At 36.8% G+C, this 27928-nt stretch overlaps 1 protein-coding gene across 2 annotated transcripts; it reads right to left on the bottom strand.

Moving 5' to 3' along the window:
* Positions 1-289: 289 nt before the first annotated feature.
* Positions 290-27928, bottom strand: prkcba (protein kinase C, beta a). 2 transcript variants are annotated; one of them, XM_084389925.1, is made up of 17 exons: positions 27571-27899; positions 27076-27107; positions 16503-16585; positions 14628-14739; positions 14018-14146; positions 10644-10800; positions 10415-10549; positions 10226-10322; positions 9960-10106; positions 8896-9069; positions 8721-8812; positions 8172-8234; positions 7705-7843; positions 7545-7625; positions 7330-7437; positions 7113-7253; positions 290-500 (listed from the first exon to the last, which is right to left on the bottom strand). In XM_084389925.1, the coding sequence occupies exons 1-17, from the start codon at positions 27726-27728 to the stop codon at positions 348-350; spliced, it is 2001 nt and encodes a 666-aa protein (XP_084246051.1). In that variant the 5' UTR covers positions 27729-27899; the 3' UTR covers positions 290-347. The 2 variants fall into 2 exon arrangements, with proteins under 2 accessions (XP_084246051.1, XP_084246050.1); XM_084389924.1 differs by lacking the exon at positions 290-500 and adding an exon at positions 2443-4182 and having other exon boundaries at positions 27571-27928.

The raw sequence follows: 27928 nt of genomic DNA, 5'->3' as shown, positions 1-27928 counted from the left end.
TGCAGTTAAAAAGCTGACTGGATATATGGAGAGAATGCATAAAAGAAAGAGGTAGGATAATTCTCTTGGAGATGAAAAGACAAGACATTCTCATGGAGACTATGAATACACTCTTTTATAACCGTTCTCTCTCCTCTGTCAAATTCAATTTCAAGAGTTTCCGAGGCCTTGGTTGAAAAACTGAGTATAATCCTGGTTTGGTTCTGTTTGATCCTGCTGGTTTTGTGCCTTTTTAAGTGAAGAGAGAGGACAATCAAGATGCACTGGGACAAAATAATGCTTTCTGGGTAATACGAGCGCCTCCTCCTCTCACACGACCTAAAGGAGCAATCGGTTGGAGTTTGGCATTAAACCTGAATAACAAACTCAGGGTTGGTGTAGGAGAAGCCTTGGAATTCATTTTGGTCCAGATTCATAATGAAGAGTTTGTCGGTTGGCGTCAGCTCAACCACCATCTTGGTGAACTCCTTGTCGAAATTCCCAGTGTCGCGTCGATTTTTCTGGAAGAAAAAGAGAGAAAGAGAGTTATGAATGTGACCATGAAACTGATCATAACGTTTATCAAATCTGATCAATTGTTTGGGTTAGAACTACTGTGCAAAAGTTTTGGGTCAGTAAGATTTTTTGATGGTTTTGAAAGAAGTCTTTTATTATATTATATTTTTCTGATGGTAAAGCTGAATTTTCAGCATCATTACTCCAGTCTTCAGTGTCACATGATCCTTCAGAAATCATTCTAATATGATGATTTGCTGCTCAAGAAACATTTCTTATTATGATGAATGTTAAAAACAGTTGAGCTGCTTAAAAATTTTTTTTTTTCAGGATCATTTGATAAATAGAAAGTTCAAAAGAGCAGCATTTTCAAATAAATTTCTTTCAAAATTCATAATCGTTCATATAATAAAAAGTATTATATATATATATATTTTTTTTTTTTAAATCTTACAGACCCCAAACTTTTGAAGTTGCATAAATTAACATGAATTAATCACTGTGTTGAGAAAGAACAAAGAACGATGTATATTTATAAATGAATAACATTAATAGATGTTGTAAGGATATTCAACAAGAAAAACTTGATCCATGGGAAATTGCTCATGAAAATGCTAATTGGTTAACGTTATCCAATAGCCCACAAGGCCTTGGTGACATCAGCAGAAAAGTAAAATGATTTCAGAGGCGGAGCAAGTTGATGATTTAGGCACTTTGGAAAAAAATCCCGAAACACCAAGAACGTGTATTAAGAAATCGAATAGGGACCATTTAGGTTTTATGTTGACTTTAAAGCTAACGTCCATCATTATGAATGCATATCTGTAAGACAACACAAAAAACATCACAGAGGATAATCAGAGCAGAAGTCAGAAACGGCAAAAGAAGACCAAGAGGAGGAAACTGATGAGGAGGAACCCACAGCTGGTCACATCAGAATCAGAAACTCAAGACAAAAACAGAACTTTGAGAGTCAGTCTGGAATAGGCAGAATCAAAACACAAAAAACATAGAGGGACAGAACAGAGGAGAGCAGACTGGACCATTAACATCTAAAACACACTCATGAGAATGAGATGAGCGTCTGGACATCAAGTCCAGCCGCCAACTGGAGACAAAACAGCTCAAGAAAGTTCTGCTAAACACATAAACCAGGAACAGAGACACCAAATGCCCTTTCAGTCAAGACGGGACAATCAACAAGGTCCTACCTTCTGCTAGAGGCCCAAACCAGCTCAAGAATTAGGGCCCTTGGAGAGTACTTCCTGAGAGTCTGGTCCCTGTATCTACTCAATAACTGCGCCATCATGTTCTCATGAGAAGTCCAAAAGCAACAATTTTTATAAAACACTGCATTTGTTCTCATATGGATCTGCTGTTCGCTGATGGTTATATTGCAGGTATGCAATTGGTAATAGTTATTAAGCATGTACGAGTTCAGAAGAGTTGATCGAATATGTTTAACACTGGTCAATTAGTGAAAGTGTACTTGCATTGTGGTATTAACTATTCACATTGTGAACATTTATCACTATTTGTCACATTTTATGTCAATAATCATCCTTTCCCTGCTGGATTATCCTCAAGTATCTGGTATGCAGTAGCTGGAATTTGTTTTCTTTATACTCAATGGAACATTGAAAAGATTTTTTTTTTTGAAAGAAAGAAAGAAAGAAATTAACACTTTTATTCAGCAAGGATGCATTAAATTGATCAAAATACCAATAAAGATAAAATGATTATATTTCAAAGAAACTTTCTATTCATCAAAGAATCCTGAAAATAAATGTTTCAGGTTTCCACAAAAATAAGAAATGTGTTTTTAAATCATAATTATATTTTACTTTATTTTTGATCAAATAAATGCAGCCTTGGTGAGAAGAAGAGACTTCTTTCAAAAACATAAATCTTACAGACTCGGAAACATTGAGAAATATTAAAGACATATTTTAAACTGCAGACATATATTCACCAGCTGTATTCATATTCATCTAAAAATGATGGTACATATTATGTCCTGTATTTTAACGTACATATCTAAAATGTCATTATCCAGATATTTTGTTTTCGGCACTGTTTGTGTGCGCAAGAATAAACACAAAGGAGGAAAATATACAGACATACAGAGATCATTAATATATTCCAAATACATATTCATATATTTTCTTCTATAGAAACAGTCCGTCCACAGTTTTACAGTAATTTGATCCAAACACTGCCAGGCACAGGTAACAAGTCAAAAAATCTCATACATCACAGATTTGGCAGAATAATGACATAAAAAGATATGTTCTCGTAGGTAGTTACAACATCATCATCATCATGTCTGGAATTAAGTTGTTGTAGTTACATCACTATCATTTCCAGTTGGTTTAAGGATGTGGTTATGAGTATCCAAGCAGCACTTGGTTTGGAAAACTACACGTTGCATGACCAGCTCCTAAACTTTTATCTCTGACTTGGCACAGTTTCACACAAACACACGTACGACACCCAACCGAAAAAAGCACTAAGATGGGGTGACCCAGTAAACATCCTGATCAATAAGTGGTAAATGGTTCATCTGAGGCGCATGGTTCGTGTAAGTGTGTGTGTGTTATAGGGAGACAGATAGATTTGGCAGCTATATTTAAAATTCTAAAGATATGTTACATCAGAGGCAATGAAAGAATCTCATAAAACCTGTCACTGACATGTCCATGTCACATTTCACTCCAAACTGGGAAAAAAGATGAAACATTTGGGAATATACGGAGCCCCCGGACATGACATGCGGACAAAATAAATTAAGAATTCGCTCCCTCGTTTTGGTTTAAATAAAACAAGGAAATTAATTATCACAACGTGGCCACAATCGGTCAAAATTAAGGTACAAATTATTATATTGTGTGCATGATATACTTTTTAAAAAAAAGGGGACAAATTATTAAAACGTGCTGACGTATTATTAAGTCGTGGGAACGAACTCTTAATTCGTGGCCACAATGTCAATATTTTTTCTTCCAGCATTTTATGTGAGGGGCTCTGTAACGATAAAGAAAATTAAACCTATTTTTAAAACGATCTTTTTTTTTGCATTGTGACGTTTTCATCACAATTAAGCCTGTTATTTGTTTGATTCTCATTAAATTGTCATAACAATAATGTCACAATGTAACAAAAAAAAATCATTATGCTCCCAAAACAGGCTCATTTCTTTTTGCAAAAAATATTGATTTTGGAGTCAAATGGGACGTGGACACTGGATTCACCCAGATATTTTTTAGTTTTTTTTAAGACCCGTAACACTACAGTCCATGATATACAAGAATCAAATCCTCGAAACCTCGCTCACACTCACTCATTATAAGTTCATTTACAAAGTTAGTCAATCTCTCCCCTTAATCCTTTGAATCAAACAAGAAATAATAAGAAATATAGATTGAAATTACCTCCATCAATCTGGTTGAACTCTCTCATTGGCTCATATGTATATGTAATTTCAAGATCTGTAATCTCATTGGTCCCTATATTGTGCTTGGCTAAAACTGGCTACTTGGATTTCACAGATGCAAAACTTGGATTAATGTACGAGAAGCCCTGAAATTCTTCTTGGTCCAGGTTTTGAATCACTTCTTGGTCAGGAGGGGTCAGGACGGGAGGATGGCGGGTGAAAAAACGATCAAAGTTCTCTGCGTCTCGACCGCACTGTGGAGAAGACGAGAGAAGAGAGATATGGGATGGGAAAATGATGATACGGCGTGAGCAACCAAATGAGGAATTCATGACAAATGGAAGCCTCAAATGCGGAAAAAAAGAAATGGGAAAGAATCCATCCAAAAGTGTGGCAATAATAACAGCAACAGTACTAACAGTCTTAATTGAGGGGATGTGTAATGATAGAAAATGATGAGCACTGTATTGCATAACTATTGGCAGTCAAAGGATTACAATCACCCTCCTGCAAAACTTTTCATGCACATCATTTTCTGTGGTGGAAACATATTTCTGATGCTGCAAATGATTTTACTGTTACAGAATGCAAGTCAGCACATGTTAAAGCAGGATTTCGTTAGGTGCAGCATTCAGAAAAATGTGATCCGTGGAATTAGACAATTCCAAGTATTTCAAAAGAAGTGAGAGAGTGAAGAGGGATGGTGAGAAAATAATACGGTATCTGTATCCAAATCACTTACCTGTGAATGGATGAAATCATTTTAATGAAATATTTAAATGTTTATTCTGAACTTGGGCAGGGCTTACTGGCCAATCAGCCCACAGTCAAATGCATTATTAGACAAATACACTTATTATCTAACATTAACCTGACTCCGGCAGCACTGTTATATGGTCATCTATGCACAAAGACTCGCCATAAAGAAGTGAAAATTAATAAAATAATAAAATGAAACATAAAATACTCATAATACTCGCAATTTCTATTAAATGCATTTGGTAACAAATAAGAGCAGGTGTTTAGTAATGATCTGAAAAATCTCTTTAGCCCCTCTTAACATGTTCGACATGATTTTAAATGCCTAGTTGCCATGGATACACTCATAAAAGATATGCTTAAAAGCTTAAAAATAAAACATTGGCAATTACTTTAGCATTATTGTCACTTTAATTATTAGAACTAAACTTTGTTGCAACAGCTATGAATATAAAATTGCATATATACACCATACAAAACATTTTGGGTCAGTACGATTTTTTAACATCAATGAATAAAATAAATACCGTTATACAACAAGGATGCATTAAATTGATCAAAAGTGACAGTAAAGAATTTGACATTGTTACAAAAGATTTCCATTTCAAATAAATACTATTCCTTTAAATGTTCTATTCATCAAAGAGTCCTGAAAATATTCTATCCCGGTTTCCACAAAAATATGAAGCAGCACAACTATTTTCAACATTCATCATAATAAGAAACGTTTCTTGAGCAGCAAATCAGCATATTAGAATGATTTCTGAAGGATCATGTGACACTGAAGACTGGAGGAATGATGCTGAAAATTCAGCTTTGCAATCACAGGAATAAATTATATTTTAAAATATATTCAAATTGAAAACAGTTATTTTAAATTTTAATAATTCACACTATTACTGTTTTTAAATATCTTTCCGAACAGTAGTGTGTGTATATATAAAAGCAGTGGATTACCATTAATCGCTTGTACATTGTTCAGCCAAATCAGCTGTTGTTTTATCATTAATAACTTATTTTTAAAGTGTGCTATACTTCCTTAAAATAAATGCCATTCATACATTTTCGTGTGGTTTAAGTGTCCAAATATGTTTTGGGGTCACTGTATTTCCACATCCTGTGTCAGACCACACTTAACAACACTGAAAACCCATAAAATGCTTAAAGTCTTAAAATGCTCCATTGTTGTTTTCTACAGCATTTGTGCATCTCAATCTAAAAGCTAACCTTCACATATTAGTGTTCACATAATCTTTGCGGTTTAACAGCGAAACATGAACTGTGACGTTTTACTTCCTGCACTGAGCCGGGTGGAACCACAGCATCTTGGCCACAAGCACAAAATCTTCTCGGAAAATTAGGCACTTAAATAACAGAGATATGCTAAAATACAGTGTACAAGGAGATAGAGAAGTGTAAAAAGGATGCCATTGTACTTTTATTACCACACGTGCCGCAATGCACCCTCCTGATATAAGCAAAGTCACACTATTTAGATGGTCCACTTTAGACATTCTACTACTAGTAACTTTGCAACTACATGTAGACTAACTCTCATTCATTTGCAACTACATGTCAACTAACTCTCATTAGAATATTATTAGACTTTTAGGTTAGGGTTAGTAGAATAAGTTGACGCAAAGCTACTTACAGTCTGTAGAATGTCTTTTGGGGGACAATCAAAATACAGTGTTAAGCCTGGGACACACCAAGCCGACGTCAAAGAACTAGCGGCGACGAAAGCCGACCGAGTTGCCGCCTCTCGGCCAAAAAGCTGTGCTTGAACACACCAAAAGGACTAAAGGCGAATGTCAACTAGCATGTGCGTTCTGCGACCTGCGTGTAAGTAAATATCTGTCTGTATCATCAGACATCAATAGTCTATTTTCATCATTCAAAAAGGGAAACCAAAAATAGGACTGCAAACATACAAACCGTAAACAAAGCAGCGCTTGCTTACAGTTTTGAATATCAATCCCGTTGATCACTTTCATCATTCCAGACGGCTCATGTTATTATAAAAATATTTGTGCATTCGAAAGCTCATGCAAGATGACGTAAAATTATAGGCATTCTGTGAGTACCGTCTTAACTTCTTAGCTCGCTTTCATCAATTTCGCTTTTATTCTTGTGCACTGACTCGTTCGCTAAGCTGAACAGCCAGCCAGAGTTCGCTCTCTCTCACCGATGGCCCAACGGAGATTCAATATGCTGAATCAGCCCAAAAACCCAGATGGCGTCTGACTACATCCAAACAGAAAAACTAAGTAATGTTTCCCCACATACTTGGTGTGTCCCGGCCTTTAGCGGACAGTCTACTATAAAATTATAAAGTTAGTAGAATGTCTGAAGTGGACTATCGAAATAAAATGTAACCAAACACACACACACACACACACATACAAACAGCTGCATTATTACTTACTGCTTTAGGTTTGAAGGGGGGTTGAACTTCTTTGTTTTGCAGCTTTTCCCAGTCCATGTAGCGGAAGAAAGCGTGTTCCTTAATGTCTCGTTCTCCCTCCGGTCCACAACCCAGACGCTTCCCTGGGTGCTTGGTCATCAGCTACAAACAAGTCAGAATGTCTGTTAGTGTATCCAAGCCAAAATGTATAAAGCGTGTGCTTGTGTGTGTCACCTACCCCCTTGCATATGGCCACTGCTTCTTTTGACATGGATTTCGGGTAAGATACATGATGCTCCATGATGGACTGGAACAGCTCATCTTCATCCTCACCATCAAAAGGGGGCTAAAGAGGTGGAAAAACATTGGCATCACTGTATCTATCACAATTTCTTTTGAAACCGGCTCATCCGATCGGAATTTAGACCCAGAATGAACGTAGCATTAGTTTACCTGTCCCGCCAGCATTTCATACAGGAGAACTCCATAAGCCCACCAGTCAACAGACTTCCCATACGGTTGATATGCTATGATCTGTTACACAGAAGAGCATTTATATGCCTGGTGTACACTCGCTCTAATTCACACAATACACTCATATATTCATACACACCTCTGGGGCAATGTAGTCTGGAGTGCCACAGAAGGTTTTGGTTGTGGCCCCATCAAACATGTTCTCTTTGCACATGCCAAAATCAGCTATCTTAATGTGGCCTTCAGAGTCCAACATCACATTATCCAGCTTCAGATCTCTACACAAACCCAGGGCACAAAGAACAGTTCACATACACACGTTTATTAGTAATCATTTGCTATCACAACAATTTGATTACAGTTCTTTAATAACAATGCAATGCATCATGAAATTTGATTCCATTATTTTGGTTCTATTCATAATTTAGTTAAAAAAACACAAATTAACCGAGGGAAAATTGACACAACAGTGGTATATTGACAAAAAATAATGCATTGCAATTGTCGCATTTAACTTTTATGCTTAGATTCCACCGTTCAAATTAATTTTATTTTTTTACCATGTCAAACCAAACATTTACAGTCACAAACAAACAAACATGTCACCTGTAAATAATGCCCTTAGAATGAAGAAAGAACAAGCCGATGGCAATCTCTGCAGCATAGAACCTGATGGTAAACAAAAAATAGAATTAAAACCAGTTAAAATACTGATCCGATGTAGAAATAAATCTAAACAACAGTAGTTTTGTTGGTTGGCATAAACGTTAATATTCAAAATTAGACACACCACAAATCGATGACTATGGTGATTGCTTTTATAGAATTCCGACAACAGTAATATTTTAAAATACTTAAAACATTTTTTTCTTTTGAAAGAAGTCTCTTCTGCTCATCAAGGCTGAATTTATTTGATCAAAAATACAGTAAAAATAATAGTATTGTGAAACATTATTGCCATTTAAAATAACTTTTTCAATTAGAATATATTTTAAAATGTAATTTATTCCTGTGATGGCAAAGCTGAATTGTCAGCAGCCATTAAAGTCTTAAAAAAATATATACTACTTTGTTCAATAAATAATTAAATGAATAATTTTCTCATTCATTTTGTCATTATTCACGTGTTTAGTGTGTTTGGGAGTAAATACATACACAGCATGGGGTTCCTTAAATTTTCCCACTTGTTGTATCTGATACATCAAATCTCCACCATTGATATACTCCATCACGAAGTAAAGGCGGTCCTACAAACAACAACACCACAATTGAGTAGGAGATCATAGTGTTTGTCACGTGTATGTGAATCTGTTCTGTGTGGGATGTTTACCATGGTCTGAAAGCACGAGTGGAGGTGGGTGAGGAAGGGTGGTTTGCCTGACTGAGCGAGAACTCTCTTCTCCACCATAGTGCATTCCACATCATCATCCTGAATGACCACGTCCTTCTTCAAGATCTTCACTGCGTACAGCTCATCTGAGCCTTTACGCTCGGCAAGCATCACCTAGAGAACGACAGAGCATGAATACTGTGATAGACATTCAAATAATTTCATTATTAATTGATAGTTTATTTCAATGTAAAATAAATGTGTAAATATTGAGTAATTATGTATAATTGACATGATGAGAGATAAATTACATAATATGAAGCCTAGAAATGACATGTTTTTTGTTAAACGTCCCATATGTATTTAATTTATAAATAAATTTGCTGTTAAAAAGGTCTCTTTAAATTATTTAATGATAAGTATGGCCTACAATGTTGTGTTTTTAATAGTTTTTTTTCCTTATAATTTTCTGACTACTCAAGTCTTGAAAAATAACAGACTTTTAAATCCTTTTATAGGATACTAAACATTCACTACCATTCAAAGGTTTGGGGTTTGTAAGATTTTTTGGTAACACTTTATTTAACAGTGTCCTTCTTATATACGTTATATGCACTCACTGTAGTAATAACACCCAACTAACCCCAGATCAAACCCTAACCCTATAGTAAATACATGTAGTTAATTAATCTACTCAGTACTTAAATGTATAATTACACTGTAACAAGGACACATTAAAATTAAGTGTAACCGATTTTCTTTTTAATGTTTTTGAAAGCCTCTTCTACTCACCAAGGCTGTGCTTATTTGATCAAAAAAAAAAAATACAGTATATTGTAAAATAATATTACAAATAAGAATAAGCATTTTCTATTTAAATATATTTTAAAGTGTAATTTATTCCCCTAATGGCAAAGCTGAATTTTCACCATCATTACTCCAGTCTTCAGAGTCACATGATCCTTCAGAAATATTGACTGTATTGTCACTTTTAAATTATTGTCCTTGCTGAATAAAAGTATTAATTTCTTTAAAAAAAATATATAAACAATAGTGTGTGCTACCTTGCCAAAGCTGCCTTTGCCCAGCACCATGATGAAGTTGAAGTCTTGAAGCTTCATGCGGTCTTGGTTGCCATTGGCATCATATTTGGAGATATCGTTCTTTGAAGAGCCATCTATATTCTTAGTGCCAGGGCCGATCTTGGCTCTCTGGAGTTTTTGGAAGAAGAAAAAACAAAAAACATTCAGAATATTGTCAGAAAGGGAGGAAAGCTAGATGTAAAAAATAAATAAAAAATGTGTCAACAAAATGGGAAGGTAGATTTCACCTCAAATTTCTGCCTCAGTTCTTCATTGCCCTCCTCTCCATCTGGCGGAACTGGAACATTGAAATATTCCCCTTCCTCTTGGCCCAGACACTTAAACCTACAATTTAAATCTACAGTTTAAAACGATGGTCTCAAACCTCGAGCACTGAGGTCTGATGTGCGGGTGTATCCCATCATGTTAGTGCTTACCATCCATCGACACCTTGTTTCTGCAGCTCGGAGATGCCAAAAGACATGGCCCCCATGAAGTCATTTCTGCTGGTCAGATCCCAATCCCACACCTCCACTGACAAACGCCTGTCTTTATCTGTATCTTTGAGGTTACTATGGTGGCATGAAGATGGAAAGAGACATTACACACACGTAAAACATCCACATCCACACAACTGCATTGCAGAATGGTTTATTTTTCACTCACAAGCTGAAGTGTTCATCCCAGGTAGGATTGAGGGAGCACTTGATGGTTTTGGTCTTCTGCTTGCTCTCGCTCTTTGGGTCTGGAATTAATTTAAGCTTCACGTATGGATCTGATAGTCCATTTGGATCCATTGGCACCAAGTTACGAGCCTCCTTGACTATAAATTAAAAAACACAATGTGAAAACCAATGAATGCAGGACTTTATAGCATTATTATATCTTCAGAAACCTTATAACTCCATTTGATCTAAATTAGATTTCATCTAATTCATTTCAGTGTTATCTCAATTAACGAAAATGATTTTTAGTAGTTTTAGTTGACAACAATACCACTGATCTAAACTAAATTTCTAAACTACAGTTGCTAGGCAGTTGCTAGGGTGTTCTTAGGTAGTCGCTAGGCTGCTAGGGCGTTGTTAGATGGTTGCTAGGCAGCTTCTAGGTTTAACAGGTAATCTGGGTTTGTGTCTGTTTCTGGTTTTAGTTTATTTTTTATTATTTAGTTTATTATGTTTTTTCATTGTTTGATTTATTACGCACCTGTGTCTTGTTTTCTTGATTAGTTTGTCTTTGTATTTAAGCCCAGTGTTTTGTTCAGTTCACTGTCTGATCTCATCACATTTAACCAGTCGTTCTGCTCATGTTTCTGACAGTTGCCTGAGCACTTTGTGTTTATGTTGAATAAAACAACTGCCTGCGCTTAGGTCTAGCACTTTTATTTCGTGTAGTTTCCAGCTGCGTGTGACATTAGGCTGTTCTGGGTGTTGTTAGACGGCATCTAATGTGTTTTGTGTGTTTGATAAAATATTGCTACCATGCTGCTGGGTGATTGTTCATGTTTTTTGGTGTTTGCTCAGGCATTGCTATGCTAAGGTTTGTTGTTTGATCAGGCTGTGCCAGGCAGTTGCCATGGTGTACTAGTTAGTTGCTAGGATTATATTATAACAATGTCAACTGCAGTACACCTTTTGACACTCAAGAATGTAAGAATGCTATAAATAATAGGCAAATTGTATGAAACTTCAGCTATCAATATACACAGCCCTCTAAATGTAGCTCTAGAGAGTTGATGGATGAGTGAGCTGCTGTGAATGGGATGTGGGGCGATCGTTGGCGGATTGATCTCATGTTTCCAGAGGATGCTGTTTCTGCCCAAGGCAAAAAGAGCTGAGAAAAACACAGACTCGTTTAGAACACTTTGTTGCAGAGTTTCTTTATTTTATTTTATTGAGAATCTAGAAATCATCTTTAGCCAAGCTAAAAACATTCAATCTTCACCATTTCTGCAACATTTCCATTCCATTCTGTTCTCTTGTTCTACTGATTTGCATGCTTGGCTGAAAGTTTAAGCTAGTAAAGCAGTTTGCTTTCTGCCCAGCTAATATATCACATAAGCCACAACAGCACTGACCATATTTGCTTATAACATTCCATATTCAAAACCAGCACAGCTGTGGGTTTTCTAGTTTCTGAACAAAGCCCTTCCTCAGTAACTTCAGTCCATAAAGATGAGTAAATTATCATCAGAGCATTTGTTTGGAAAAGCAACTGACCAATAAAAAAAAGAAGCACAAATTACATAAACATCCAGTGCATTTTATTTTAGCTGTTTATCTCATCTAAACCGGTAACACTATACAATAAGGTTCCATTTGTAAACACTAGTTAATTGCAATGAAAAATACTTCTAAAGCATTTATTAATCTTAGCTCATGTTAATTTCAACATTTACTAATACATTAAAATCAAAAACTGACATGAACTAACAATGAACAGTTATGTTTTTAAGTTTTAACGTTAAAAGGGTCATGAACAGGGAAAACCAATTTTCCTTGAGCTTTTGACATATAAGAGGTCATCACACTATAAGAATATCCTATAAGTTTCAGAACTGAAAACGTCCTTGTTAGTCCAAAAACAGCTTTTATTGTAACCAGGGCCAGATAACAACTCGTTGTGGAATGTGCAACCTTTCATCTAAATGTAACGCTGTAACACGATTAGTAAACCTTGAGAACTGTAATAGTAAAAATGTGCTTAAAGTTTTCGAGAGAGTTCCGCACGTAATACTTGTCTATTTCATATGCAAAGATGTCAGCCAATCACAGCCGTGGGCGTTTACACTAAGTCTCACAGCAGACACGCCCCTTCAAACAGAGCGTTCAAATCAGAGGCTAAAATCAGGGTAGGACATTTTTTTAATGTAAAAATCATACTAACATTATAAGTGCACCCCAGGAAACATTATAAAACAATAAAACAATGCAGTTTATGACCCTTTTAACAAAGATGGACAAATACTGAGACAAATGTATTGCTCACTGTTAATTAATGCATTAACTAATGGGACCTTATTGTAAAGGGTTAACTCTGTAACAATAAAATCTGTATCCATGCCAGGACCAAATATCCGCACACAGGTAGTGCAACCTAAAAGACTATATTGTAGTGTCTTGAGGTTATAAAACCAGACAACCAATCAGATCAACCAATCAGATAACCAATAACCAAACGTGTTATTTTTGCTGGTCAAGGTGATTTACATCGGTTTTAGCTGGTCCTCAACTGAACACTTGAGTTCAGCTAGATTAGCCTGAGCATCTGAAAAGTGGCCAAAAGCTAAAAAACAGGGGTTAGAAAGATTTTTTTTATGTTTTTGAAAGAAATCTCTTATGCTCACCAAAGCAGCATTTATTTGATCAAAAATACAATAAAAACAGTAAAATTGTGCACATTTATTACAATTTTAATATATTTTAAAATGTAATTCCTGTGATGGCAAAGCCATTACTTCAGTCCAGTCTTCAGTGTAACATGATTTTTTCAGAAATCATTCTAATATGCTGATTTGGTGATCAAGAAACATTTCTTACTATTATCATTGTTGAAAACAACTTACGCCCCTTAATATTATGTGGAAACCTTACACATTTTATTCAGGATACTGTAATGAATATCAAGTTCAAAAGAACAGCATTTATTTGAAATGGAAATCTTTTGTAACATTATAAATGTATTTAATGTCACTTTTGGTCAATTTAATGCGTCCCTGCTGATTAAGTATTAAATTCTATCAATTAAGTATCATACTTTTGAATGATATTGTATAGACCAGCCTGACCAGGCCAAGAGACCAGCTAAAACCAGCAAACCAAGACATTGCTATGTGGATGATTTGGTTGCCAGGACATTGCTATGCGATTGCTAATGTGTTCTGAGTAGTTACTATGTGTGCTATGTGGTTACTAGGGTATTTCAGATGTTACAGTGTTCTGGGTTTTTGCAGGGGGTGCTGTGAATTTCTAAATTACCTGAATTTAATAACATATATGTATACAAACTGTGTGTGTGTGTGTGTGTGTTTGTGAACTTACTGGTCACGGCGAGAACATAATTTGTGATACTAGCACTGATATGGAGCCGTCCTCTCCTCTCGGTGTGGTCTGTTCCACACAGACTGGGAACATTTTCCACACATCGTTTATGAATATTCATCATACAAGCTGCAGAAAACCACACATAATTAGATTGACAGCATTACACGTGTAGGTTCTCACTCATTAGTTCTCACTCACTACTTACTAAGAAATGCCCACACAAACACAGCAGACACCAGGACACACACAGCAACACCCACACCCACACACACACCCCCCACACACAAAAACATCCAGAGTCACACAAAGATCACACCCACACTAGCAAAAATATATACAGAACACTTAATAAACAGCTGTATTTACATGTGAACCACACATCGAATTATTTAAAGATATGAAATATTCAAAAACTAAATATTTTTACATATGCATTCCCATGCATCACTTACAAATAACAGTTTATCTCTTACAACAGAGTAGATCAAACAGTGTATCATGTAATGCATGATCACAACCAGCAGAGGTCACTGTATGAGGGGTTTCATTGTGCAGTGACACACTGTTGGTTCAGAGAGTGTGTGTGTGTGTGTAGGTTTAGACTCACTGTCACATTTCATCCCCTGGTGAATGAGCCCGTACAGTAGAGATCCACAGTGGTCACAGAATGTGGGGCTGGAGTATGTGTGTACCTTGAATTTATGCTTACTGCGAGGGTCCTGTGACACAAAAACACACAATACTTTCTTATCAAAGTAAGAAACTTCCTCAACAGGAGAGTATTATTCCTAAACCTCAGGTTACAGCAATAATTCAGAAGCAAAGCAAAGCTATATTTTGTGATATTTAGTTAAATCAATAAATAACTAAAACACACACACACACACACACACACACACACACACACACACACACACACACACACACACACACACACACACACACACACACACACACACACACACACACACACACACACACACACACACACACACACACACACACACACACACACACACACACACACACACACACACACCCTTATTTCCAAATGAACATGTAGAAAATCAGAAGGAACAGCTACAGCTGCTCTAATGTTGTCTTAACAACATTTAAATTACACAGTGATTAATGTTAGTTATTGGACTTCATCATAGCAAATACATTAGAAACAGATCTGTTCACCTACAATAATGCAGTGTTATTTTAATTAAATTGATATAATATTATAGTTTTTATTGATATTTTGAACAAGTTTTCATTTATTAGCATTTTAATTATGGTTGAAGATTCAGTCATTTTGCTGGGTGTTTTTTTCATGTTCAAGTTTTATGTTTCAGGTTTTCTTTAATTATGTCTAAATAGTTTTTAATATATTTTATTTCAGGTTTACTTGGTTATTTTAGTACATCAAGAAAAATAAGAAATGTTTACATTGGGAACTAGCTGACACGAAATAATTAACTTTCAAGCAATGTTTTACTTGATGTTTTTTACGGTTCTAGTTTTAGTTTACTGTTAACCCTATACTTTTATTATCAGTTGTAATTGCTTTCCAATAAAGTCTTCTCTCGACTATGGACTTTGATTTAAAAAAGAATTGCAAAAAATATGGACAGAAAAATGGATAGAAAAATGGATAGATGCAGCGAGATATACAAGAAGGAATAAAAAAACAATTCAGTGGATGTTGAGGCTCTACATGAAACAATATGCTACATTTCTACAGCTAGGAGGCGCCAATGTAGAGACCCAAGAAATAAAATGCTGCAAATATTCCTATAAAAAAATAAAGTGCAGCTATATGAAGAAGCAGAATTTTGATTGCTGCTTTTCTTTTGTTTAAATGATGCTAGCAAGTGCAAGTTAAACAATTAAACAAAAGCAAGTTAATGATCTAATTATTCAACACATCCTTCAAGCTTTTATACAGGAGTCAATGGTGTAAAGGTCAAGATTTCCAAGCTTTTCTACACAGCAGCATCACACAACGGAGTTGCAACAATCACCACTTGTCATGTACAGTATCATTCAAAGGAAAACAAATATAATTGGCAGCAATGCAGAAACAAAGCACAACACAGGATGTGTTGCATGTGTGCGCCTGCTTTTACACATACAGGGAGGAAGCGTGGTTATAAATAGAGATTAGAGTAGAGAAAACCGATGTCTCTGCCTGTGTGCACGTGATTATATAGTGCAAGCAAACACACAAGGAACATGAATAGTGTTAGGCTTCATTAAGCGTTACATAATCAGTTACCATTTAATAAATATTTAAACTGCTCACCAAGCAGTGGGTATACATGAATAAGTGTGTGTGTGTGTGTGTGTGTACTGCTTAGTCACAGGAAATAGTTTAGTTCAACTGAAAGGAAGTGTATTTTCATCAGAAAAGATGGCGCAAGAGAAGCTGGTGGATAGAAAGGGGGTGGGTGGGTGGGTGAGGGAGTTGCTTGTTGTCTAGTAAGGCTTCACTTACATCTGATGCAGGGCCCTTGTCGGCCCCTGGGCAGGAAAAAGTAACAAATTCATGGCAGCGTTTGTGGACCACGAAACCACACACTGGGGGAGAAAGAGAGAGAGAAAGAGAGAGAGAGAGATTTCATCAAGTGACCCCAAAACATACTCATTTTTTGTATTGTATTCAATATCAAAATACTAAAGAAAGCACAAGCACAGTTCTTTTTTTTTTAAATGATAAATGGGTAGATACACAGTTCAGAATGAAGACAAATATTATTTGGAGACTTTCCGGTTGTTAGTAAATGCTCCCTTAGTTCTCAGTAAAGCTGTGGCATCATTTGTTTGCAGATGCCATGTGGTTACAGTAGATATTGTGTGGTCTAATGCAACATTCAGACATATTTTCGCAATATCAAGTTATGCTCAAGTGACCAAATACTTATTGGGATCACTGTATATCTCCAAAAGCTGATATTCTTCAGGAGGGAAATCTTTAGAGGATGAGATGGAGGACATTTGTGCTTCTGGCTATTGACCTTAAAAAGTGTTATTTTAGCATTATTTATATACTATTATAGTACTTATACATTTTAAATTAACTTGTATTTGTTTTTTTTTAAGTTTTCATTTTAGTTGTACCAATTTTGTTATGTGCTTTTGTCATTTTCAATACTTTTATTTTACATATTTCTGTTTAGCTTTTTATTTCAGTGCATCGGCTAATTTTATTTCAGTTAGTTGCAAACATCTAGTTTAAGTTTTTCATCAAATATTTTTATTTTATTTTATTTCAATTAACAATAAACTAGTTCACTTCAATAACAACACTGACAAGAATCTGAGCAGTTTGAGAAGATTATCATGTTTATTTCTTCATAACACCATGTAATGCTCGGGGCTGTATTTGCATATACAGAAAACGAAATGTGAAACTATCATTCGATCAACAAAGAAAAGTTGCCATATATGTAATTAAACTTTGCATAATCATGCACATGAGTCTTGCTGGTTTAGTTGCATTGTGTACTGGAGCCAAGAATCTTGCTCTTCTTGCCTGTATTTGCCTAATTTGCATACTGCTTTATCATAAACCTCACAGCGTGAAGTTATACCAGAATGTGCCTCTGAAAGTCTAATGCTTACTAAACGATTATAAATCACCAAAACCCCAAATTCTCTGGCCAATAAAAAACAAGAAGAGCAACAAACTGGGATAATGACAAATGCTCATATTCATCACAGTTATCCGAACAAATAACGGGTGACATTCACACCTAAATCTCTACATACAATGTTAAACTAGCGTTAGGTGAAACTCTGAATACATATCACATGCTAAAAGAGCCCAATCCATTCCCATTAGGGATCCCATCAAGTTCACGTAGGCCCACACGAAATAAAATAACTTTTTTTTGTACTGATTTAAGAGGAAAATTCTGCAAAACATCTAACAATCTGTTTTAGAATAAACCAAATTAGCCAAAAATGCACATAATGCATAATGCTAAAAGTCCCCGTAAATCACTTCAGAATGTTTGCCAAGTGAATGCAAATGTGTATGGGCATTGATACGGAGTGCATGTATTGATCTGTCTAAATGTGATATTGTCACTAGCACTAGAAGAATAAACAAAATTCAATCTGTTCATAATGCTTCATTAGATAATGCCCCTGCTGAAAATATTCAAAACAGCCTGTATCCCTAAAAGCATGGGATGGGAACAAATAAAAGCTGCTCTTCTTATAATCTGCCAAACAGTGTGGAAAGTAAAGCCAATAATCATAAACCGCAAAATTATCTGCCAGCTAAGCCCCGATCAGCACTGAACAAATGAAACTGAGCACTCCAAAAATCCCTGTCTTTACAAGTATTTTGGTCTTATTTGTCTGGTTAAAATATCTATAAAACATTTAAATCAATATAAATCTACTTGAGAAGCAACACTGTATGAGATAATTAGCGTATATTTTATAATAAGCATATGTTTCAGGTATAAACAAGTTAAAGAAAATGAAACAAATCCGAAAGTGCAGTGCTGACAAAACACACTTGTCTCCACACGTCTGAATATATCATGCTGTGTTGTTTCAAGAAAATTGCTCATGTTAATGCGTATTTTTCCGCTAGAAAAAAACATGTTGAACATGTTCTAAACAGGTTATGATTGTCAGCCATCATACTGTACATATTCAAATTCCTTTTAAAGTCTTTAAGCCTTTACTGTAAGTGTACTAGTACATGTACTGCTTATGACTATTTTATTTTATTTGACTTGTTTTCCAGTGAAAACATGATCAATTTACTTGAAGCAACACTGCATGATATATTCAGACGTGTGGAGACAAGTGTGTTTTGTCTGCACTGCACTTTCGGATTTGTTTCATTTTCTTTAACTTGTTTACACCTGAAACATATGCTTATTAAATATGCAATATAAACTGCAATTTTTGACTAATAAAACTGGATTGACAACCATAAAGAAACAGACAGAAACACAAAACAACAACAAAACATTATAGGCCTTCAGTCTTTAATCACTGGGATTTAGCATTCATTATTAACCAGATTATTAAATATACATCGTTAGATCAATTATTTATGAGGTTGCTAACTCAGTGGCAACTGTTGCGATCTGTGATTTAACTGCAAATCTGTTTCACGGAAAAAACACTTTTTCTTGTACAATGTATATTTTTCCCTCTGAATTTCTGGCCGAACTTGACAGACCAGGTAAAAAAACAAAAAAAAAACAAATGTACCTGAGGGTGGGAACCACATGTATGTACAAATGTTAAATCTAGCTAATCTGACACGCACATTCCAGCAACTGGAATTCATGCTTAGTTACATAAAGGAGGAGGAAGGGACGGTCGGGTTACAGCGGCCAGACTGCAGCTACAGGATCTCCCCTTCACATGTTAACAGTCTATTCTATTCGGCACACCCTTCCCCTTTTCCATAGAAGCATTCCAGGACATTCCCTCTGTAATCTGTCAGTTGTTGCCTAGCAACAAGACCTAAGGGTTAAAGAGGGTGGAACTGTTCTCTCTGCTAAATGTCAAGTTTATAGTCTGCCTCAGCTTAAAGGCCCGTTCATACCAAGGATGATAACTATAACGATAAAGATTTCGTTTTAAAAATCGTTCAAAATCGTCACCTTTCTAAAATAATTGCCTAAGTCATTTTTTGACAAAAATGATTTTTTTGCATAAGTCATCTCCTCATGCTGCTGGCCACCTCTGGTAAAATCCCCACATCCTCAGTTGAACAGATCATGCAGTTCTACCCCTGTAGTGTAATGGCCTATGTCAAGAGTGTGACTTAGGCCGTTTTATTTGGCCTAAGTCAAAAGATTTTACAAGCAATTTAAAAAAATTAAAAGGCAATTTTACAAGCTTTTCAAGATGGGAGCTGCATCAAGAAGAACGAACCTCTGAAGTTATTTTTCATTTTTTTGTGTGTTTTCTGAGAAACCTGAAAAATGACTTAGGCAATTATTTCAGGAAGGTGACGAAATGTAACAGAATAGCAGAGTCCACACCACAACTATAACAATAAGACACAGAGTAACAATATCTTTGGCATCACTTTCAGACTTCTTTTTTTTTTCTAGCTGATGAACGATAAAAACATTGCCAGCCAATCAGAATCCATCCTGAGTGTGTGCTTATAATAAACACAACGTTATGGTGCGTTGGTGTGGACGCTAATATAGTTTTTTCTATAGGCCCTGTTGAAAGGATCTATTCCTTTCAGGCCACCCAAAAATGACTTCATTAAATGTACTCACCCTTAAACCTTCGTAGGTGCATATGACTTCCTTCTTTCAGCCGAACACAATCGGAGATATAATAAATAATATCCTGGCTCTTCCAAGCTTTATAATGGCATAGAATAGTGCCTGACTTTTTGAAAAGCACATCCATCCATCATAAAAGTAAACCACACGACTCCAGTGGGTTAAAAAAGGCCATCTGAAGCCAAGCGATTTAAACCTTTATAAAATATGACGTAGGGTCAGAGGTCACCCTTACACCGGAAATGGACTCTCTCGTGAATGCAAGTACGGCCGTTGACGGAAGCCAGTGATTATAGTTTATAAAGGTTTAAATATGGATATTCTTCTTACAAAAACCCATCGGTTCGCTTTAGAAGGTCTTTATTAACCCACTGTAGTCGTATGGATTACTTTTATGATGGATGGGTGTGCTTTTCAAAAACGTACTATTCGGTGCAATTACAAAGCTGGGAAGAGCCAGGATATTATTTAATATAACTCTGATTGTGTTCGGCTGAAAGAAGAAAGTCATATATACACCTAGGATGGCCTGAGGATGAGTAAATTATGGGATTTTCATTTTTGGGTGATGTATTCCTTTAACTCTTGACAATATCACAATAAAAGACATGTAAAGGAGTGGGGTAAGATGTGTCAGAGGGTAAGACGTGCAGCCCCCTTAATCTAGCAAACTGTAAAAAAAAAAAATTGTCCCGATAGTTTGGGGTGGGTAAGATTCTCAAAAGTTTCTGAAAGAAGCCACTTATGCTGCTCACCAAGGCTGCGTTTATTTGCAGCCTATTCAATTAGTTAATATATTTATGTGAAATAGTTTAAAGTAAGAGAAATGTTTACATTTTCCCGATTATTCAACTTACCCCTTGACATGACTTTTTATAGAAGTTATACTTCTATTCTCCTATGTTACAGACATCTTGTAACAATATAATTTGTCAAATTAGTTTGATCTCAAACTTTGTTCTTGACCAGAGGCAATTTAAGTGGCACAGCTTCGCCAGCTCACACCTTTTGGTCGTATTGGTGCACTGTTTTGATAAGACACACTTTCCAACCATAACGTCTTAGACCTGTTTTCTTTTGGTAGCTAAGCAAGTTTGAACCTGCACAGTATTTAGAAGTTCAACCTGGGTGCATCCCAAACACTAACATATTGCATGGCAGAGATAGAAAATATGCTCTTGCATAGGCAGACTCACTAGATGTGTGGTCACCACAAAGAAAATCATGAACACCATTGCAGCCTCACGCTTGCCAATCAATTCCAATCAAGGATATGGGAAATGCTACCCATATTCTTGACGTCAAAGGCTATGCATCCAATGAAATCAAACTATGTATGTTGGTCCAAATTCCTTTGTCGTCCCCTTGACAAAAAATCATCAAGAACTGTGTAGAGGAAATAAAAAGATTAATTGCAATGCAAAGAGCTTCACTGATTATAATGGAAACATTTTCAGAAGTCCATAACTCTGCTCGCACAGGCAGTGAGCTCAAACATTGTAAAACTTGCAGTGACAGCTTCAGTGATTTAAATCGTCAGTGCTTGCTCTAGTATTGTTTTCTGCATATGATACATTCAATATTTACATAATCGGTTTGTTTATCATGCTGCTGGCAGGACAATGTTTAGAAACTGGTTCACCTTTGAAGAAACAGATTTCACATTGGACATCAAGTGGCAATCCAACATCACACAAAAATGAACAAAATATGCCAGGCAACATGTTTTATGTTTGGCAACAGCTCTGAGAAATTATTGGTGCACATCCTCTTGATCACAACATTTATTTCCATCAAGAGGTGCATACATTTTTGGTCAAGATCTTGTACTGACACTTAAAGTCTCCTCCAGCACATCCCAAAGACTTTCAATGAATTTAAGATCTGGACTCAAATTCATGTGTGAAAATGATTCTTCATGCTCCCTCCCAACCATTCTTTCATAATTTGACATTGTCATCCTGGAATATGGCAATGAAGTGTCTTCCTACATGGTTGTTTAAGAATGAAAAGCCACACACTCCATCAATTAGGGTTAGAAGAACTGTTGCCAAACATATAACATGATAGAAATATAATAATCACTGCAATAATGTTACAATTAGTGTTATCACGGTACCAAAATTTATACCAGTGAAAATCCACGGTTCTCGGTACCAATTCCTTAACCCTGCTAAGAGTTATCCAGCCAAGAATGAGCCTAGAACTGCTTTTCTGACAGACTGATATTAATGACATAAATAGGGATCCTGATAACAGTATTTGGGTGTCGGTCCGATACTGTGCTCGTAAAACTACCCCGATACAACCGCACCCGATACCACTTTAGGGGCCGTTCACATATCACGTTTTTTGCGCGTACAAATTTGTTATTTCAATTATATGCCGCGGCGAGATGGAAATATCTGAACATCTCATCTCAACAGGTCATGTGACAAAAACCAACCGATCAGCTTCGGCCTTTCCGTAACAACATCGAAAGCTTGGCCGAACAGCTGATCATAGCTGTACGGGGCGGCTTTTTATTTCTCATCTCCATAAATATATCTAGAAGTAAAGCTAATGCAAGGGCTAGAAATAAATTAATTATTTGCAGATACTTCCTCGTCATCATGGAGAGCGTAGTTCGCACCGCTTTCTCCTTCTTTCCACAAGCGCTTGCTCTCCCGTGGCGTCTGTCGTTGCTATGCTACCATGAACGAAGGCGCGCCGCTTCTATTATGAGCACGCATGCCGCACGCCTACATTTGAAATAACGAATTTGCACGCACAAAAAACACGCTGTGTGAGCGGCCCCTTATGGCAACGTGACATTAGCCTAATACAAAATATTTCCATATGTGACTCTTTCCTCCTTCCTTGTCAACGAGTGGATTCAGAGCCACCGCATTAGCAGCGACGCCGGTCGCCATGTCTCAGTGTTTTTATGAAGAGGACGCAACTGTGCACCTTTCGGACAGCGTATCAAGAACCGGATTAACCCGGTACTTCGGTACCACCGGTTCTTAAGAAAAGCTGGTACCGTAACGGCTTAATTTGTTTCGTACCGACTTGGTACCGAAGTACCGGGTCTTTTGACAACGCTAGTTCCAATCATAGACTCTTAAACATGAGCCTATTTAAATTCAAACAGCGACTCAATAGTGTACGTCACAATAGGGAAGAAAAGACTAGCTTCTGTTTCATGCTGACTTTAAACTCAGCTTTGAAATGTATTGAGAACCCCTAACTTTAGGGTTAGGGGTTTGTTAAAATGCCTTGTGATGCTTGTCCTAGCAATCACTACCAATAAAAGGAATTACAGACAGTGCATGTACACAGCATACAAATGGCAAAAATAGGACTTCACACACATTCATTATGGAATCTCTTAAATCCCACAGCTACATGCATCTTAATTAGAGTCAAGGTCCTTATTAATTATATCTTTGTGTTCAATTATTGCCCTCCAGTCATTACAGCTGTGTGATTACAGAAGAATCATGCAGTCAGTGATGACAGGGTTCTGTAGCAAAGGCCTGCTATCAGTTTGTCTGTCCCTTTAAAACTCACCAAGCAACCTCAGTGTCCATGCAGTAACTATCATAACATTTCCAAACATTGCATTCAGTGTCCCATTAGTTGTGAACATTTATTTATAATGTTACTGTAAACTAAATGTTACTGTTTACCTCAAAGTTATTGTCTGTCTAGTGCCAATATTTTTTAGGTCTGACAAGCTTCATTAGACAAATGAGTGAACAAAACAAACTGAAGAAGTGACCATAACAAGAGACTTCGTGGAATGGCAAACACTAAAACAAAGTTTTTTTTTTTTTTGCAGCCTAATGTTTATGATTATCCAACCTTTTCGGTTTTCAGCTTGCACACATTTTTGCTAATGGATCATTTACATATCAGACAGCTTTTTACTCCACTCAAAGTATATTTTTAAACTCTAAACTTGCATATAAATGATAAGAATTGGATTGAGAACAGAAATTTATGACAATGACAGCAACTGTTCTTTTTTCAAACACCACATTTTGGCACCGTTCCAGGTTGGTCATGACTGTGTAATTTAATACGAACCTGGGTTCACAGATTTACATACACGCAGGTGCACATCAAGTACATGTTTTGCAGTGGTAGAAAGATCAATGATATTAATGATTGAATTAATGTGCTAGCATTATTAAAAAGCATTGTTTTTGACTGCAGCTGTAACAAAGGCATAAATATAAGCTTTATGCCAAGCATGTCTTGGTTCATTGAACCGTAGCCTTCACGTCAACCTTGTGTTTGCATTCTCATCCTCTCTTTCTCTCTTCACTTCAGACTGCAAGTATTTGCCAGTAAAATTAAATGGTAAAAATAGCTGTTGTGCTGGTCTCAAACACATCCCTTTGTTACTAGAAGCAGGTCATGGATACACAGCTCTGACCTCCTCTCTTACCTTCTATTTTTTACTCTCACCAAATACAAATGCTTTCACAATTTTTTTTACTTTTTTTTTAATTATTATGTATGAGAGATGGGACGTGAATCTTATGTTAGTCTTATGTACATTTTACCTGTTAGTATTTGCATTATGAATTTAAAGAACCCATAAAATCACTAGACGAACGTTGTTTTCTCTCCTTAGTTGATGCATTTCCCGACAAAAACATTGATTTGGTGAATTTTTAGGAGTACACTATTATATGGATGAAGCTAACAGACATAGACCAAAAGCAACAACAAATTTTCATTTCATAGAGTCTTTAAAAATCAACTAAATGCCCACATGAACGACTAAATTATTACAATGATTCTTGCATGAATACAGAAATGTAATGTTGGCACAAGGGAAAGTGCAGGCTGTTCTATCTCACTCTGTTCAATCTGCACATGTGCATAGAGGGAACATTAACAATATGAGGCCAGATCTATGCTCTGTTTAATCAATCTTTATTTCTTTTACAGTTGCATTTATATGTGTGTGTGTGTGTGTTTGTATGTGTGTCCACAAAGTAAATGATCAACATTAACTGTTAACATACCGCTGCATCAGCAACGGTTCAGGCTGGACTATGCAATACAGCAATTATTTAAAATTGGTATCATGCCAATAATAAAATGGCATGAGATGACGTAAAACAGATCAAGATTTAACGTTGGCAAGCTTTCGTATGGAGTTGATGATGCCAGAGTGATGAACTATTAGAAAATTAAGGAATGACTTTGCCCGAGAGAAAACAAACAAATTCAGTACAGTACTCAACATTAGAGACTGCAAAGATACAGAGCCATGGAAGAGAGATGTCTCTAAGTGTGATAAAATATGCTAATTAATTCCATAAATTTAGAATTTGTTGGAGACCATGTGGAGGCAGGAAACATGGGAACAAGGCGTTATCTCCGCAGACAAGCCAAGCAGGCCATTTGTACAGAACTCATTGTGCTAAAACACACAGATGACAATTTCAGTGTATTAATTGTGGTGTAATGTTTAATATAACAGTCACTACTGAGATCTATCTGAGCTGACTTTTACTGATCATCATAGAATGTAAAAATTTTAAATTGAGCAATTTTTTTTTTTACTTTGATCAAGGTAGATTTTAACTGAATGATTTGCTGAAAATCCACACTTTCATACAATAAATGGAGAAAATCCACAGCAGGATTTCCAGGTTTCCTTTTTTTTCCGACAGATGTGTGCTGGGGGTGGGGGATCTTGATTCATTAATTACCTTGAACCTAATTGCCAAGTCCACATGTAATTGAATCATATTTGATTGGTCTAAATCATCTGTATCTTGCTTTTTTTGTTTCACCTGTGGCAGACAAAGCAGTTCATTACATCTTAGTAGCTGGTGTTTGTTGTGTGGCTGAAGTAAGTTTGTGTCATTTTACTGCTTTTTAGCTGATTTAAGTAAGAAATGTTCATGATTGTAAAATGTGTGACAACTAGCCCCAGTTTCCGCTATTATGTATTCGCTGTCTTAGTAAGCAACACTGTAATCTAGTAATTGTGGATGATGCGTTTTTAACAGCCCATTAATGAACTGAGTAGGAGGTGAAGTGTTCAGGATAATGCTGCCAAATGCCATTATAATGGCAGTTCGGGCTTTGACATTCATGGCAACACTGCCTGAATATTGTATTTCTGAATATTCACATAGGGATGTTAACACCAAGGGCTATACTCAATGACACCAAGTAAAGAGCAAAAGTTCAATTCAATTACGCATGGTTTTCTCTAGCAGCAGTTTTGTGTGTAATTGTGCAATAACTTTTGCAGCTAAAACGTTAAGGTATGTGCCTATACAGAAACAAACTATATAGGAAATACTCACTGGCATATAAGCTGTGACAACCAGATCTCATGAGAAAATGTAACTATTTCTGCTTGAATTTGTAGTTCATATGTTGTGATTTGTACAAAAATAAGGGTCCACCCCTAAACTTAACCTTCAGATTGTACTGAAACGTATGGGTGAAATTGCACGAATTTATAGGAATTGGCCAGAATGTAAAACGTATAAGAATGTGCTGTCTGTGACAACTAGCCGTGGTCTCCCCTGCCAGAGTTCAACAGCACCAACTGTCACTAGTCATCTCTTCAACCCACCACTAGAAACCAAAAAAAGCTTCACTGTATTTCTTCCTCAAACACACGCAAATGAATAGAAAGAACCGTGAACTCATGTTTGCAGCACTGCTAGCATTAAAAGGAAATTAGTTATCATGTAACAGAGCATACACAGTTGCAGACATTGAAAATGTAGAAGACTCAAATTTCTCTAGGGGGGCAAAGAGTCTTACCTTGACACTGGAAACCCTGCTTGCCGAAACCCCTGCAAAAGAGGCGAGACTGTGTAAGAAATTACAGCACAGAAAGCAAATCTGGACGCATTCCTCTGCGCGCAGCAGCGAGACGCGCAGGCGCGCGCCATATTCCGCAAAATCCATCTCTAAGGATGATGATGGCTTAATCATAGCGCGAGGAATTTCATTCTCGTGACAGACACGTTAACATGTTTCCTTAATGAAGAGAAGAGCTTAAATAAATGTGCTATAAATGACCCAAATGCGTAAACATACAAATGCATATAAATATATTGCAGAGGTGCAGCAGTGCGCGTTGCGCGAAGCGCTTGTCTTTTCCGTCGGCGGCTTTGTTCAGTGTTGACACCACTGCGGATGTCTGAGAGTGTTCAAACGTTTTAGTGTTTTTCCTCTCACGAGCATCAAGTGAGTCACCTGTGCCCTTCGCAGCCGTGTATATACAACAACACCTCAACGTCCTCCAATACTCACCAGATAAAGTCGGTGCAGTGGCTGCAGAAGGTCGGTTGCTTGAAGAAGCGAGCGATGAACTTGTGGTTCTTCACTTCGTGCACGTTCTTCTGCCTCAGCGCGCCCTGCCTGGCGAAGCCTCGCGCGGCCCCCTCGCCATCAGCCTCTGGGTCGGCCATGATGGGGACGGAATGGATGTAGTGGGTAGAAATCTCCTCGACTTGTAGTTGTGCCGTTGAGGTTGAACGGGGTCTTTCTCGGCTTGCGCTTCGCTTCCCGGTTGGTCGGCGCGCGCGCGCACACGCCTGCCTCTCCCCAGCTGACTGTTGTGGTGGTGGAGCGCGCGGGTAGCGGTGTTTCAGAGAGACTGTAACCACGC

Source organism: Rutilus rutilus, assembly GCF_951802725.1.
Source record: "Rutilus rutilus genome assembly, chromosome: 2".
Classification (NCBI taxonomy): domain Eukaryota; kingdom Metazoa; phylum Chordata; class Actinopteri; order Cypriniformes; family Leuciscidae; genus Rutilus; species Rutilus rutilus.
This window is presented reverse-complemented; position numbering and strand designations above follow the sequence as displayed.

What these genes read in the sequence shown, in the direction of transcription:
- prkcba (XM_084389924.1), bottom strand. Translation starts at nt 27,728, where the DNA reads ATGGCCGACCCAGAGGCTGATGGCGAGGGGGCCGCGCGAGGCTTCGCC. An exon ending in ACTCGTGCTTTCAGACCATG is followed by an intron (nt 8,813 to 8,895) that starts GTAAACATCCCA and finishes TGTTGTTTGTAG; the next exon opens with GACCGCCTTTACTTCGTGAT. An exon ending in TTTAAGGAACCCCATGCTGT is followed by an intron (nt 8,235 to 8,720) that starts GTATGTATTTAC and finishes GTTTACCATCAG; the next exon opens with GTTCTATGCTGCAGAGATTG.